This window comes from Schistocerca americana, chromosome 1 (assembly GCF_021461395.2).
Source record: "Schistocerca americana isolate TAMUIC-IGC-003095 chromosome 1, iqSchAmer2.1, whole genome shotgun sequence".
Classification (NCBI taxonomy): domain Eukaryota; kingdom Metazoa; phylum Arthropoda; class Insecta; order Orthoptera; family Acrididae; genus Schistocerca; species Schistocerca americana.
In genome coordinates, this window is record NC_060119.1 from 138,552,981 (window position 1) to 138,567,867 (window position 14,887).

Below are 14,887 nucleotides of genomic sequence, written 5' to 3' on the forward strand. Positions count from 1 at the left end.
TACTTCCATTCAATACTAGAAATAAATATAAACATTTTTTCTCTGCAATTTTTTTTGTTACTGTTTATGCTAGGAAACTACAATCACTTACAGTATACATCATTATTCCAAATAAATAATCTAGATTATGAAGACTTTTATATGACATTGAATTTATGCACCACATATGTTAATTACAAGTAAAATCAGGGACAAAGGAGAGACATCATGTTGTTCACTGTATTGATAATTCAGATCTAAATTCACTTACTTTGTTCAACTTGTTGTTGTGATATGGACTTGCACGACACTCGGTTAGTGGGGACACATGCTCAAAAGAGCTGGTGGAGTTGTTGCTGACTGGCTGGTACTCATTGTCATTCTTCTCTGAGCATGGTGAAGTTGCAGTGTGAAATGTGTCTCCAGTGCCTACTGAGCTTGACAATGTGGGTAGCACTGTCTCTTCAGTAGAAGGTATAGATGGAGAGACTACTGTGGCCCTTTTCAGATCCAGTGATAATCTGCATAAATGTACAACAGAGACAAAGGTATTATATTAGGGAATTGATGTTTGAAAGTATTATGCGCCATCAACACTGGATGCACACTCAGTATCATATTTTTCTCTACCGAGCTATGTGGAGGTCAATGCACATGTGGTTTAAATTCACAATATCCCTGTATCCCTGAATGAAGAGCTCAAGACTGTTACGTGAATGATACTAACACTGAATATCTCGGAGGGGGACGAGGGGGAGGGTGGGGTGGGGGGAGGGGGGGGGGGGAGACCTTGCAGTACACTGAACAAGTGGTAGTAACTGTTTATGTTATCAAATGAAGAGTCCTAAAAATATTTATTTTTGAAATGGCATGCTAGTTGTAATTTTAAGTGTGACATGTTCTTATGCTTTTTTGAATTTTTTTGTCACACTCACAATTTTTTTGTCACAATGCCATATTGGGATTCGATCAGTCACTGATCGTCTTCAGACTACAAGCATGCACTGCAAGCAGTTTCTGTTGCATTGTCAATTATTCTAAAATTTGAAATGTTCATAAAAAGTATAAAACATAACATATATGTAAAAAAATTATATTAATTTACTTTGTATCCATTTTCATTATCTCGTGAGTCATCCTAATGTTATATTTTCAAATGTAAGAGAGCTCAGGAAGGTTAATAATGAAAGACCGATATTTTTTATATAATCATTTAGTGCATACTGGAGTAGTGTTTCCAACATGGAAATTTTATCTGTGAGTGACTGAACGTTATTGTGTAGTATAGCAAAATCGGGGTATTTAGTAACTTTAGTTGAAACGGTTTCCGATTCTTTATCTAATGGCATTTCTAATACAGCTCTTACCCTAACAATGGTGGAATGGTAGCACCTAAAACGCCACTGGGAGCAGTCCAGGTGACCTCAGGATTTGAGCAGCCAGACAAGGTGGTGGTTGACCACTTGTTCAAGAGTCTTACCCATACAACTGGTAAGGGCCACACTCCAGTAACTGTTATGGGGCACTACAATCCTTGCCTGGTTTCCAGAATGGAATTAATATTGCCTCCTTCCAAGTCATGGGGTACTGTCCATCAAACCAGATCTGGTTGAAGTAAGAGAGGAACTATCTTTTCACTTCATGGCACAAATGATGAAGCAATGGATCTTATCAGGTCCTGAAGCAGTGTCTCTGGCTGCAGATAAAGCTGATTCAGTTTCCCAAATTGAGAACAGAAGGTTGTATACTTCCTCATTATGTGAGAGTTTACTCATCTCCACAGTACTACAGAACACCTGTAAAGCAGGAGCTTGTCTGGATGTCACAGTGACAGTAAAAAAGTGTTCAGCTAAACCCTGAGCCATGTCTTCTGGCATGTCCATCAAGACCCCATTACTTGACAAGGCCTTGAGGGGATTTGTATTGCCCTTAACAGACATCTGCCTTATTGAGTCCCAAACTTGCGCAGTGGAACTGGACCGATTGATGGAAGTCATGAATTCATTCCAGGAAGCCCTCTTCTGTTCTTTTGTCAATCACCTCACATGTGCTCTCACAGATCTCAAGGCATAAAGGTTTTCTGTAGTTGGACGGTGTTTGAAGTTCTACAGAGCTGTTCATCTGGCCAGGTTGCCAATCGACTGTTGTCATTCCACCAATGTACAGGCCATCGTCTGAGGTGGTTACTGGATCGGGGGATGGACTCTGCGGCAGCCCGTTGGATCTCATAAGTGATATGGGCCACCATCTCCTGTGCACATCATTTTGTTCATAAATAGCCTGTTGACTGTCTGCAACAAATTTGCCCTTTGCATCAGCCATCTTTGTGGTCTCCTGTCAGCCACCGTCCTGCTCGGCAGATGGATTCACACCAGGAAGTGGTCACTAGAATGTATATCTGTAGCCACTTCTCGTTGAACTGAGTCTGCTATAGTTGGGGAACAGAAACAAAGGTCAGTGGCAGAAAAAGATCCTGTAGCTGTGGAAAAGTGTGTCGTCTGACCCACGTTCAGAAGGCAGATATTCTAAGAATGGACAAGTCGCTCGATCATATGACCCCTGAAGCAACTATTAGATGAGCCCCACTGCACATTTTGTGCACTGGAGTCCCCCACAAGGAGGAATGGACGTGGGAGTACCTGGAGAGTTCTGTCTGTGCATCTGCATCCAAATCATAGATAGGTGGAAGATACACAATGTGGTGCTAAAACTTTCAAGGAAAATGCTTGTAAGGTCATGGTAAGAGAGAAAGGAGAAGGGTCATCTGTCATCAATGAAAACAGCCACTCCACCTTTAGCTATGTCTCCGGTAATATTGTACTTCCTGTAGGGGTGGTGACCCCGTAATGCTAGTGTGTCGGTGACTTTAAGATGCGTTTCTTGTACGCAGATGCAGAACGGTTTCTCCTCGACCAGGAGCGGTAATTCTTCTAAATGTGAGCGATAGCCACTTAAAATCCACTGCTACATGGAAGTCCCTGTGGAAGCCATTGTTTACTGAAGGTTGTTCCTTTCTTTCTCCCTTGGAGGCAGTGTTTTACCTGGGAGGTCAGGGGGAATGTTTGCCAGTCCCCGGCTCTCTGGTTCTTCTGACTGGAAGTCCATATGCTCAAGAGCATAGTCCACATCAGAGAGGGAGAGAGCTCACTGATACAAAGGTTTAACTACCACTTTCTTCAAGTTGGAAATACTTTTCAAAGGACGTATTTCTTTACTTATAGAAGGAGGTGGTTGCTTGGGTTGAGGGGACAGTTTAGTAGGCTTCTGATGATGGGCAGTGGTATATGGCTTAGATGGTAATCCCGTTGCCAAAGGCTTCCGAATGACTTCTGTTTCAAGTGTAGTGTTTCCCCCGCAGGTACACCGACAAGTGCATGTGCTCATACTTGAATCTGTGGTCTGAGTTTGTGTGGAGGCATCACACTTGCCGATTGGTGTGTTAAGGGCTGATCCAAAAGAAGTAGCAAAAACCAGAGGTTGCACAGCTTTAAAAGCTATTTTAGCTTCACAATAGGGTACACATCTCTAGACTTTCAACTCATGAATTTTCCTTTCCTCTTTGTAAACGTCACACTTTCTGCTCCACACTGGATGATCCCTGGAGCAGTTTAAACATTTCAGAGGAAGTGTACAAGAATTTCTGATTCATGAGCTGAGCCTCCACAGTTGCCACATGTAGCCCTCCCATTACATCCCATAGTGGTATGGGCAAATCTTTGGCATTGGAAGCATCACATTGGGTTAGGAACAAACGGGTGAACCTTAAGACAGATAAAGCCTGTGAGGATATGTTTAGATAATTCTGGAGTACTAAATGTTAGAATAAACTTTGCAGATTTTTCCAATTTGTCACTGACTCCCCTCATATAGTTCTGCACTTCCATGACACCCATATTTTTCCATTCTTCATGTAACTCTGTGGGGTCCACCTCCATTATATCGGAGCAGGTAACCATGCCCTTACTAACGTTAAGGGTGTTATGCAACTTAGCCTTGACTGGGTAATCCCAGAAGCTTAGATACTTGGTTTGAATTAGCAGTTTCAACTAGAAGTGTTCCATTACAAAGTTGTCTGGCACTTTTTGAAGAGCCAGCAATACCTTCAAATGCCTCATGAATATATAAAGGGTAGAGCTTCTCAAAGGTTCCCCCTGTTCACTTGACTACAATGAAAGTGTTATGGCACACTAATGACCTGTTACTATGGTTCTGAGACTTTTTGGGAGGACTGACCAACCGAGCTCTCTTTGATGAGCCGGTGTGGGTATTACCTGACGGTACACCTGTCCCATCAGTAGTAGCAGTTTGTAGTAGTTTGATGAGACCGTTCCAGAGGGATTCCACGAGATGCTAGGGAAACAACTGTTGACCCAGGCAGAGCCCTGCATGCCTGATCAAGCCTTATACAACAGGGGGACAGCAGGCACCCTACAGGTTGCCCGTTGGAGACTGTTTTACCTCAACAGCCATTCATCTCATCAGCAAGTAGCACACCTTAAGGCTGAGTGGTTTTTTATAGAGGTGTGTACCTTACTCGTGGTCCAGGCAGTGTAGCCGAAGTGCCCGTTCTCCGAAACAACAGTCCACCGCTGCACTGCATGGTGGTTGCTGAACCATGCCTGGAGCTTACGGTAATGGAGGACCGATGGCGCTTATCAGTCCCCAGCTCAGGAACCCGGGGTCGCCAAACCCGTACCCAGCAACCGAATGCTGAGCCTGCACCACTCGGACAGAATTATAGGACAGAAGGAGAGTGGTTGCTGTCCCTGCAACCACCACTCCTCTTTGAAATCCAAGTTTTTAAATTTGGTTATTTGTGAAATGCTGTTCCTATTCATCATCCCTGGGCTTCACAAAGATTATAGCCTGTCTTTAATAAATATACTAGGTTCCAGAAAGAAGAAGGATGTAGATCTTAAGTCCCCTGACGAAATGAATATCTTGAAGTAACAAATCTTCTCACACCATTAGATTTATTACTGAACAAGTGAATATCTGGTATTTACATAGACTGTATGTCTTCAGAATGCCTTAATTCATGCTAGAACCATTATTAACCTGTCTAATAGATGAAATTAAAACCCAAAAGATTGTTCAGTTATAAAGCTTTTAAAACACAGTGCAAAAGAAATAGAAAATTTTGTGAACTGATGAAGATGTATAATGCACTTAGAACAAACTCTGCACACATTAACAAGTATGTCATAACTTACGACTGTTTCCGTAGCATTATCTCTTGTAACTGCTCCTGTGTTCTTTGGGCCAAACATGTCTTCATTTTTTCAAATTCTTTTGAACCTCCCTTGAAGGAAAGAGAAAATACGGAAATGTTTTGAAATATCCTCGAGCTACTTACATCTGGAAATACCTCAATTTTACATTATATTAAAATTTTACGAACTAAAAGTTTTATGGAACATAAAATGATAGTCAACATTAACTTCAGATCATATAGTAGAGTTGAACAAACCTGCATCTTTGAGCACATTTCTTGAAGCTCATTGTTAATAGATTCAACTCTAGAATGGTGTTCACTCATTGCCTGCAGTCTTTTCTGTAGTTCTGCTTCAAGAGTGCCCAATTCCTGGTGCTGTACACGTAAAAAACACACAATCTTCATTAGTAAATCAATCATTACATTGAGTTCTTTGAAATTTCCTATACACCAAATTCAATACATATTAATACTTGGAGAAAAAGCCATTTTTTTCAAAAATGATGAAATCATAAAAGACTGGTACATTACAAAAACAGTTACTGGGACATTCAGTATGCATCATTACTAGTAAATAATTTCGCACTGTGGTAATATAATTTTCATTTGACATGTAAGACATTTCCAGGGGCAGATGTGGACTCTGACCACAATCTATTGGTTATGAACTGTAGATCAAAACTGAAGAAACTGCAAAAAGGCGGGAATTTAAGGAGATGGGACCTGGATAAACTGAAAGAACCAGGGGTTGTACAAAGTTTCAGGGAGAGCATAAGGGAACAATTGACAGGAATGGGGGAAAGAAATACAGTAGAAGAAGAATGGGTAGCTTTGAGGGATGAAGTGGTGAAGGCAGCAGAAGAGCAAGTAGGTAAAAAAACGAGGGGTAGTAGAAATCCTTGGGTAACAGAAGAAATATTGAATTTAATTGATGAAAGGAGAAAATATAAAAATGCGGTAAATGAAGCAGGCAAAAAGGAATACAAAGGTCTCAAAAATGAGATCGACAGGAAGTGCAAAATGGCTAAGCAGGGATGGCTAGAGGATAAACGTAAGGATGTAGAGGCTTATCTCACTAGGGGTAAGACAGATACTTCCTACAGGAAAATTAAAGAGACCTTGGGAGAAAAGAGAGCCACTTGTATGAATATCAAGAGCTCAGATGGAAACCCAGTTCTAAGCAAAGAAGGGAAAGCAGAAAGGTGGAAGGAGTATTTAGAGGGTCTATACAAGGGCGATGTTCTTGAGGACAATATTATGGAAATGGAAGAGGATGTAGATGAAGATGAAATGGGAGATATGATACTGCGTGAAGAGTTTGGCAGAGCACTGAAAGACCTGAGTCGCGACAAAGCTCCGGGAGTAGACCACATTCCATTAAGAACTACTGACAGCCTTGGGAGAGCCAGTCCTGACAAAACTCTACCATCTGGTGAGCAAGATGTATGAGGCAGGCGAAATACCCTCAGACTTCAAGAAGAATATAATAATTCCAATCCCAAAGAAAGCAGGTGTTGACAGATGTGAAAATTACCGAACTATCAGTTTAATAAGTCACAGTTGCAAAATACTAACACGAATTCTTTACAGACGAATGGAAAAACTAGTAGAACCCGACCTCGGGGGAGATCAGTTTGGATTCCGTAGAAATATTGGAACACGTGAGGCAATACTGACACTACGACTTATCTTAGAAGCTAGATTAAGGAAAGGCAAACCTACATTCCTAGCATTTGTAGACTTAGAGAAAACTTTTGACAATGTTGACTGGAATACTCTCTTTCAAATTCTAAAGGTGGTAGGGGTAAAATACATGGAGCGAAAAGCATTTACGATTTGTACAGGAACCAGATGGCAGTTAAGAGTCGAGGGACATGAAAGGTAAGCAGTGGTTGGGAAGGGAGTGAGACAGGGTTGTAGCCTCTCCCCGATGTTGTTCAATCTGTATATTGAGCAAGCAGTAAAGGAAACAAAAGAAAAATTCGGAGTAGGTATTAAAATCCATGGAGAAGAAATACAAACTTTGAGATTTGCCGATGACATTGTAATTCTGTCAGAGACAGCAACGGACTTGGAAGAGCAGATGAACGTAATGGACCGTGTCTTGAAAAGAGGATATAAGATGAACATCAACAACAGTAAAACGAGGATAATGGAATGTAGTCGAATTAAGTCGGGTGATGCTGAGGGAATTAGATTAGGAAATGAGACACTTAAAGTAGTAAAGGAGTTTTGCTATTTGGGGAGCAAAATAACTGATGATGGTTGAAGTAGAGAGGATATAAAATGTAGACTGGCAATGGCAAGGAAAACGTTTCTGAATTTGTTGACATCTAGTATATATTTAAATGTCAGGAAGTCGTTTCTGAAAGTATTTGTATGGAGTGTAGCCATGTATGGAAGTGAAACATGGACAATAAATCGTTTGAACAAGAAGAGAATAGAAGCTTTCGAAATGTGGTGCTACAGAAGAATGCTGAAGATTAGATGGGTAGATCACATAACTAATGAGCAGGTATTGAATAGGATTGGGGAGAAGAGAAGTTTCTGGAACAACTTGACTAAAAGAAGGGATCGGTTGGTAGGACATGTCCTGAGGCATCAAGGGATCACCAATTTAGCTTTGGAGGGCATCGTAGAGGGAGACCAAGAGATGAATCCCCTAAGGAGATTCAGAAGGATGTAGGTTGCAGTAGGTACTGGGAAATGAAGAAGCTTGCACAGGATAGAGTAGCATGGAGAGCTGCATCAAACCGGTCTCAGGACTGAAGACCACAACAACAACATGTTTTTAACTAAAAACAATTGTTTGTAAAGTAATGAATTGGTGCAAAGGTGGCTGCAGTAACAGGTCATAACATGAAAAGTAATAATCAAAAGCTGGAAAATGTATGAACATCAAATTATACAGTCCAAGCACTGGTTTTTTGGACATGACATAATTTTTAACACACTGACTCAAAAAACATATAGAAATCTTGACATCTCACTGATCATCCACATAATCAGTGAGTCTATTTTCATAAATTTTTCTTGCTATTGCTGTATGATGGTTAAGCAGTAGTGAGCAGCAGTCTGTGACTGCTTGCTGGTGATGCTGTCATGTCTAGGAAAGTGTCACCTTCGACTGGCTGTAGGAGGATACAGGATGACTTGGTTAGAATTTACAATTGGTGTGATGAATGGCAGCTTGATCTACATGTGGGAAAATGTAAGTTAATGCATATAAGTAGGAAAAACAATCCCGCAATGTTCGAATACAGCATTAGTGATGTGCGTCTTGATACAGTCACAGCAATTAAAATTTAGATGTAACACTTCAAAGTGACATGAAATAGAATAAGCCTGTAGAGTCAGTTGTAAGGAGGGAGCAATGCCAATTTCAGTTTACTAGGAGAATTTTAGGAAAGTATAGCTCATCTATATGGAAGACGACATACAGAACACTTGTGAGATCCATTCTTGGGCACTATTCGAATGTTTGGCATCCCCAGTAGGCAATATCAATGGAAGACTTCAAAGAAATTTAGAAGTGTGTTGCTAGATTTGTTACTGGTTGGCTAAATCAAAACACACACTGGGAAGACTCCCTGCAGGGTGGCTTGTCGCTATTGAGTTCAGTTCTTACTTGTCGTTAATGGGATCTGCAGTTCCACTAAGTCTGACTTTTATAATAGAAATGCTTCATGATTTATAATGAGAATCCTTGGGGGGGGGGGGGGGGGGATGCTCTTTTCTCAGAACGCTACTGAAAAATATAACATCCATGATGTATGGAACTGACTGAGGTCAGCAACTGCATTATAAACATACAAAATAATTTTTACTGCTTCAGTCACTTTTTACTAATATTATGCAGTACGCTGCCAATCATCATGTACAGTTACAAGTATATTAATTGGAAATGTGCTGAGGATTATTTGCTGGGTGTGTCACTCCAGTGAGGTAATGTACTGAAATTTAACCCTGTACAGAAGGTTTCATTTATCTTAGTGTAAATCTTGAATTGTGTGTTTAAATCACTTCATTATTGTTTTTATTTATAATTTTGCTGGAAACTTGTTTTTATGGCACACCGAACACAGTAATAAACAGATCATAACTTAACACTGTCACATTTGGATGTTTACATTCCAAAAACTCTTAACTGCAAAGACAAACTTATTCCCATTGTTAAGATAGTACAAAGAATGAAAGTGCAATATTTTTCATTTAAACTTACTGACACACAGGAAAAATTTTAAATAGCACTATTATTTGGTATTTCTTTGTTATTCAGTTATGTTAAGACATTTTTTCTCAGTTAACTCTTTTATATTAATAACAGAAGCATTTCACATTGAAGAAATTTACTGTTACTTTCCAGCTTTGCATTTACCAACCTGTTACAACGTACCGTGTGACAAATGGAAATTTCTAGTTCTTAACACAAGTCCCTGGCATATGCACTTATCTGCCCAAATTACATCACTTACACACAGTATCGTACAATCTAGGCCTCTACATATTGCTAGTAACTCCTACACCTTAGCCAATGTGGTTTGTGTCATTCAGCCCAAACAGTCGGAACTTCTGACTAAAGTTTCACTGAACACCAAATGCACACATATGAGACAACCTGGCAAGCTGTTGGTTGGAGAACACCGCTTGGTAAATAGACACTCAACAGTGATAACAACTATTACATTGTTTCATGCAACAAAAATATACTGGAAATTCACAAAACAAGTTGTAGGGAAAACTGCTAGTAGCATGATACCATTGAAAATGCTAAAAAATGGTTCAAATGGCTCTGAGCACTATGTGACTTAACTTTGGAGGTCATCAGTCCCCTAGAACTTAGAAATACTTAAACCTAACTAACCTAAGGACATCACATACATCCATGCCCAAGGCAGGATTCGAACCTGCAACCATAGCGGTCACACAGTTCCAGGCTGTAGCGCCTAGAACTGCTCGGCCACCCCGGCCGGCTGAAAATGCTAAAAACAACCAGTAAATACTCTCAAATATTGTCAAAGGTATATAACAATTGCTTAAAATGTGAGACTTACGTATGTGTTGACAAGATCTCTAACGTACTCCAGAGTGGGTTCAGATGAATCAATCCCCAAACTAGCCCATGAGTCAGGGCTGGAAGAATTAGGAGTTGAGCTTTCAGCATCTGGCCATTGGTCCAACAGCTGAAACACACAACACAATGAAAGACACACAGGAAAAAGTTTTCAACTATTATTCTTACGTATTAAAACACAACACTTATGAATAAATGGACTCACTTAAAAATCCTATTTTCAGTGATGCCTACTTGTCCCTTCTAAATCCTTCCCTTTTCTTGAAATGTCTATCTTTGAAAATTGCTATCTACACTACTGGCCATTAAAATTGCTACACCGCGAAGATGACGTGCTACAGACGTGAAACTTAACCGACAGGAAGAAGATGCTGTGTTATGCAAGTGATTAGCTTTTCAGAGCATTCACACAAGGTTGGAGCCAGTGGCGACACCTACAACGTGCTGACATGAGGAAAGTTTCCAACCAATTTCTCATGCACAAACAGCAATTGCCTCGTGTAAGGAGGAGAAATGAGTACCATCATGTTTCCGACTTTGATAAAGGTTGGATTGTAGCCTATCGGGATTGGGTTTATCGTATCGCGACACTGCTGCTTGCATTGCTCGAGATCCAATGACTGTTAGCAGAATATGGAATTGGTGGGTTCAGGAGGGTAATACGGACTGCTGTGCTGGATCCCAATGGCCTAGTATCACTAGCAGTTGAGATGACAGGCATCTTATCCGCATGGCCGTAACAGATGGTGCAGCCACGTCTCGATCCCTGAGTCAACAGATGGGGAAGTTTGCAGGACAACAACCATCTGCACGAACAGTTCGATGATGTTTGCAGCAGCATGGACTATCAGCTCGGAGACCATGGCTGCGGTTACCCTTGATGCTGCATCACAGACAGGAGCACCTGCGATGGTGTACTCAATGACGAACCTGGGTGCACAAATGGCAAAACGTCATTTTTTTGGATGAATCCAGGTTCTGTTTACAGCATCATGATGGTCGCATCCATGTTTGGCGACATCACGGTGAACGCACATTGGAAGCGTGTATTCCTCATCGCCATATTGGTGTATCACCCGACATCTCTCACCAATTGAAAACATCTGGTCAATGGTGGCCTAGCAACTGGCTCATCACAATACGCCAGTCACATCTTGATGAACTGTGGTATCGTGATGAAGCTGCATGGGCAGCTGTACCTGTACACGCCATCCAAGATATGCCCAGGCATATCAAGGCCGTTATTATGGCCAGAGGTGGTTGTTCTGGGTACTGATTTCTCAGGATCTATGCACCCAAATTGCGTGAAAATGTAATTACATGTCAGTTCTAGTATAATATATTTGTCCAAAGAATACCCGTTTATCATCTGCATTTCTTCTTGGTGTAGCAATTTTAATGGTCAGTAGTGTAATTCAGTCTCTATATTCCCTTCACCATGTATTCATATCATCCCTTTGAATGCTCTTCCTGCATTCATTCTGCAATTTACATTTCTAATGCAACATGAAATTTAAAAGTACATTGCTACTTTGACTCACAGGCTGCTGTCATTCATTTCTCTGTTCTCCAATAAATCATCAAATAATGGATATAGACCTACAGATATTTGTTGTTAACAACGGCTTGTAAGGGAATGGAATGTCTCGAAAATGTCTTGTACGTTTGGTGCCCTGCGGGTTGTACAAATTTTAAATGTCACATTACATGTTCCCTGACAGTTTTTTCCAGAATGCAGTTAAATAATGTACATGAAATACTGTCACCTTTCGTCACCCCTGTATTGATCAGGGTCTCTCTGAAAGTTTTCCTCTAAACTTTACATTGGATTTAGTGTTATACAGGGTGGCCTGCACCAACCTTTTGATCTTTTCATTAAGTCTTAGTTATCTTAGAATTTGAAAGATAGTTTCTATCTACTGAGTAATACACTGTTTGGAAGTCTACAAAGGTAGCCGATTACATTCTGCCTGCCTCATTTGTTGCTGTATTGGATGGCGGTCTTGAGCTTTTCTATTTGTTCAACACAAAATCTCTATGCTTTGCAGCCTACTTGAGATTCCCGTAACTCACGAAGTCCTGCAATCATTACATGTCATTCGAGGGTGTTAGAAAAGATTTTGTGTAAGACTACAGGAACAATATGCCTCTCTAGTTACCAGACTCTTTTTTGCTTCCTTTTTTTTGAGCTGGGTGGATAATGGCCACGATCCAGTCATCTGGAAGTTTCTTGCTAGCCCGTATGTTCAGGAATCTTGTATGTTAATGGTTATGGCAGTTTGTGTTATGCATTGTTTTACTTTTGTTGTAACTGATATTCAGACCTACTTTTAAGATTGCTCTGTAAGTTCTTCCATTAAATGGTGAAGTTTGTCTGTACTAGATCCAAACAATACGTTATCTTCAGCAGAAAGGAGAGGGTTTGGATATATTACATTAACATATATTCCTTCTTTGTTTTCCCAGGGGTCTGAAAATTTCTTCTAAGTGGTGGTGGTGGTGGTGGTGGTGGTGGTTAGTGTTTAACGTCCCGTCGACAACGAGGTCATTAGAGACGGAGCGGAAGCTCGGGTTAGGGAAGGATTGGGAAGGAAATCGGCCGTGCCCTTTCAAAGGAACCATCCCGGCATTTGCCTGAAACGATTTAGGGAAATCACGGAAAACCTAAATCAGGATGGCTGGAGACGGGATTGAACCGTCGTCCTCCCGAATGCGAGTCCAGTGTGCTAACCACTGCGCCACCTCGCTCGGTTTTCTTCCAGGACTGCTGAGATTAGTCTTGATGATACATGCATGCCTGTCTGAAGGAACAGACACTGTTGTCACTAACGATCACAGCTGTGGTAAATATTATTACATATGTCTGTATTTGATGAAGTATCAAATGCAGTTCACAGCACTTCTGCTGTAGAATTTTTAGAAAGGTAAATAATGCAACTGTGTTGTTTATCAAAGAGTGTCTTTGTAAAATGTGAAATAAATGAAATGTTCAGTGCAGTATTTAACTTTTTCAACAGAAAGCAAGTATCTACATCTACATCTACATCTACATCCATACTCCACAAGCCACTTGACGGTGTGTGGCGGAGGGTACCCTGAATACCTCTATCGGTTCTCCCTTCTATTCCAGTCTCATATTGTTCATGGAAAGAAAGATTGTCGGTATGCCTCTGTGTGGGCTGTAATCTCTCTGATTTTATCCTCATGGTCTCTTCGCGAGATATACATAGGAGTGGGCAATATACTGCTTGACTCCTCGGTGAAGGTATGTTCTCGAAACTTCAGGCCACATACAGTGTTTTGAGATAAAGTTTTGCAGGAATGGATACGTCAAAGAATATTAAACTGATAATTGGAGAAATGGATTGGCCAGTTTGCAAAAGAAGTGACTTACTGGATTACCATGAAGGTGCACTGGATGTCACTGATAAAAGATTAGTGAAGCTGAAACCACTGAAAGGCAGTGCAACAGATCTACAATCCAAAAAGCACAAGGAACATTTCAATTTGTATTAAAAGGCAAACAGTTATGCAAAGTGTATGATAACTAGTGCAATTATTGATGAAGTGTATCAAGAGGTAATGGACAAGGAAACAGCTAGTGATAGCGATAGCTTAAAGCAGAAGTCTGAAGTCTCATCGAAGGATCAATTGTTCAAAATCTGTATAGACTGTTTCTCCTTTTGCTGGAAACTGGGTGAAGATGTTTCACCCACACAAAGCAAAACTTAAAAGTTTTTTGGAAGGAGTTGAACAGTGGACTTAAAGCTGAAAATGAATATGTTTTACCAGATCTTACGTTAACAAGAATGAGAAAAGGACATTTGATGAACTGACAGCACAGTTATGTATGTTTACAAGGAATTTTATGAAGAATCTGAACAGTGGCAAAATGCCAAAGGAAGCATTAATGGTAAACGTAAGTAACCAAAAACCAGATGGAAATAGCAAGTTCATTGAAAATGAGTCCAGAAAAAGTGGTGCTTTTCATTGTAAATGAAAGGGTCATTGGGTGGAGGACTCAAAACAGTGGATTTCTGACAGGACACCAAATAAAAATCAAAACAGAAGCCAGGAAAGTTGTGCAGCTGCTAATGCTGTGATAATATCTGTCTGTGCAGAAGCCTATTAACTTGAAGCAGGTTCAGCAACATAGTGGGTCGACATTGTAGCTACAAGGTGTGTAACAAACTGTTCACAGTATTTTACGACTTTCTTAAATCTGACAGACTAAGTGGTGTAAAGACAGCAGGAAAACAAACTATAATGGCAGTGGGGAAAAAGCAGTATTCAGTCATCATCTCTGACAGACAGGGAGGAAATGAGGCTGTTGGATGTGCGGCAAGTTCCACATCAATCTAGAAACTTGGTTGCAGTGTTAGCTGTTCACGACTGAAATCATAAAAGTGAATTTAAGTCATCAGCAGGGGAGTGTTGGCTTAAAATTGATGATACAATAGTGTTACATGGGACCTGGGAGCCATTTGGAATCTTGTACAAGGCAGACATTTAATCATCTTTGCCTAAAGAAATTTCTATAGTAAATGCCATTGAAAAGACTTCATTACTTCAGCAGACCACAGCCATTTAGTCAGAGATGTAAAACAACCAAACCAAGT

The 14,887-nt window shown here is 40.5% G+C and overlaps 1 protein-coding gene across 1 annotated transcript in view; it reads right to left on the reverse strand.

The window, feature by feature from the left end:
* LOC124550891 (kinesin-like protein Klp98A) overlaps positions 1-14,887 on the reverse strand; it is a 376,578-nt gene that overhangs the window by 49,039 nt on the left and 312,652 nt on the right. The window contains exons 16-19 of the mRNA XM_047125670.1: positions 10,249-10,377; positions 5,450-5,569; positions 5,193-5,281; positions 251-500 (exon numbers count right to left, since the gene is read on the reverse strand). Of these exons, the coding sequence (XP_046981626.1) occupies positions 251-500; positions 5,193-5,281; positions 5,450-5,569; positions 10,249-10,377 (588 nt within the window). The remainder of the gene's footprint in view (positions 1-250; positions 501-5,192; positions 5,282-5,449; positions 5,570-10,248; positions 10,378-14,887) is intronic.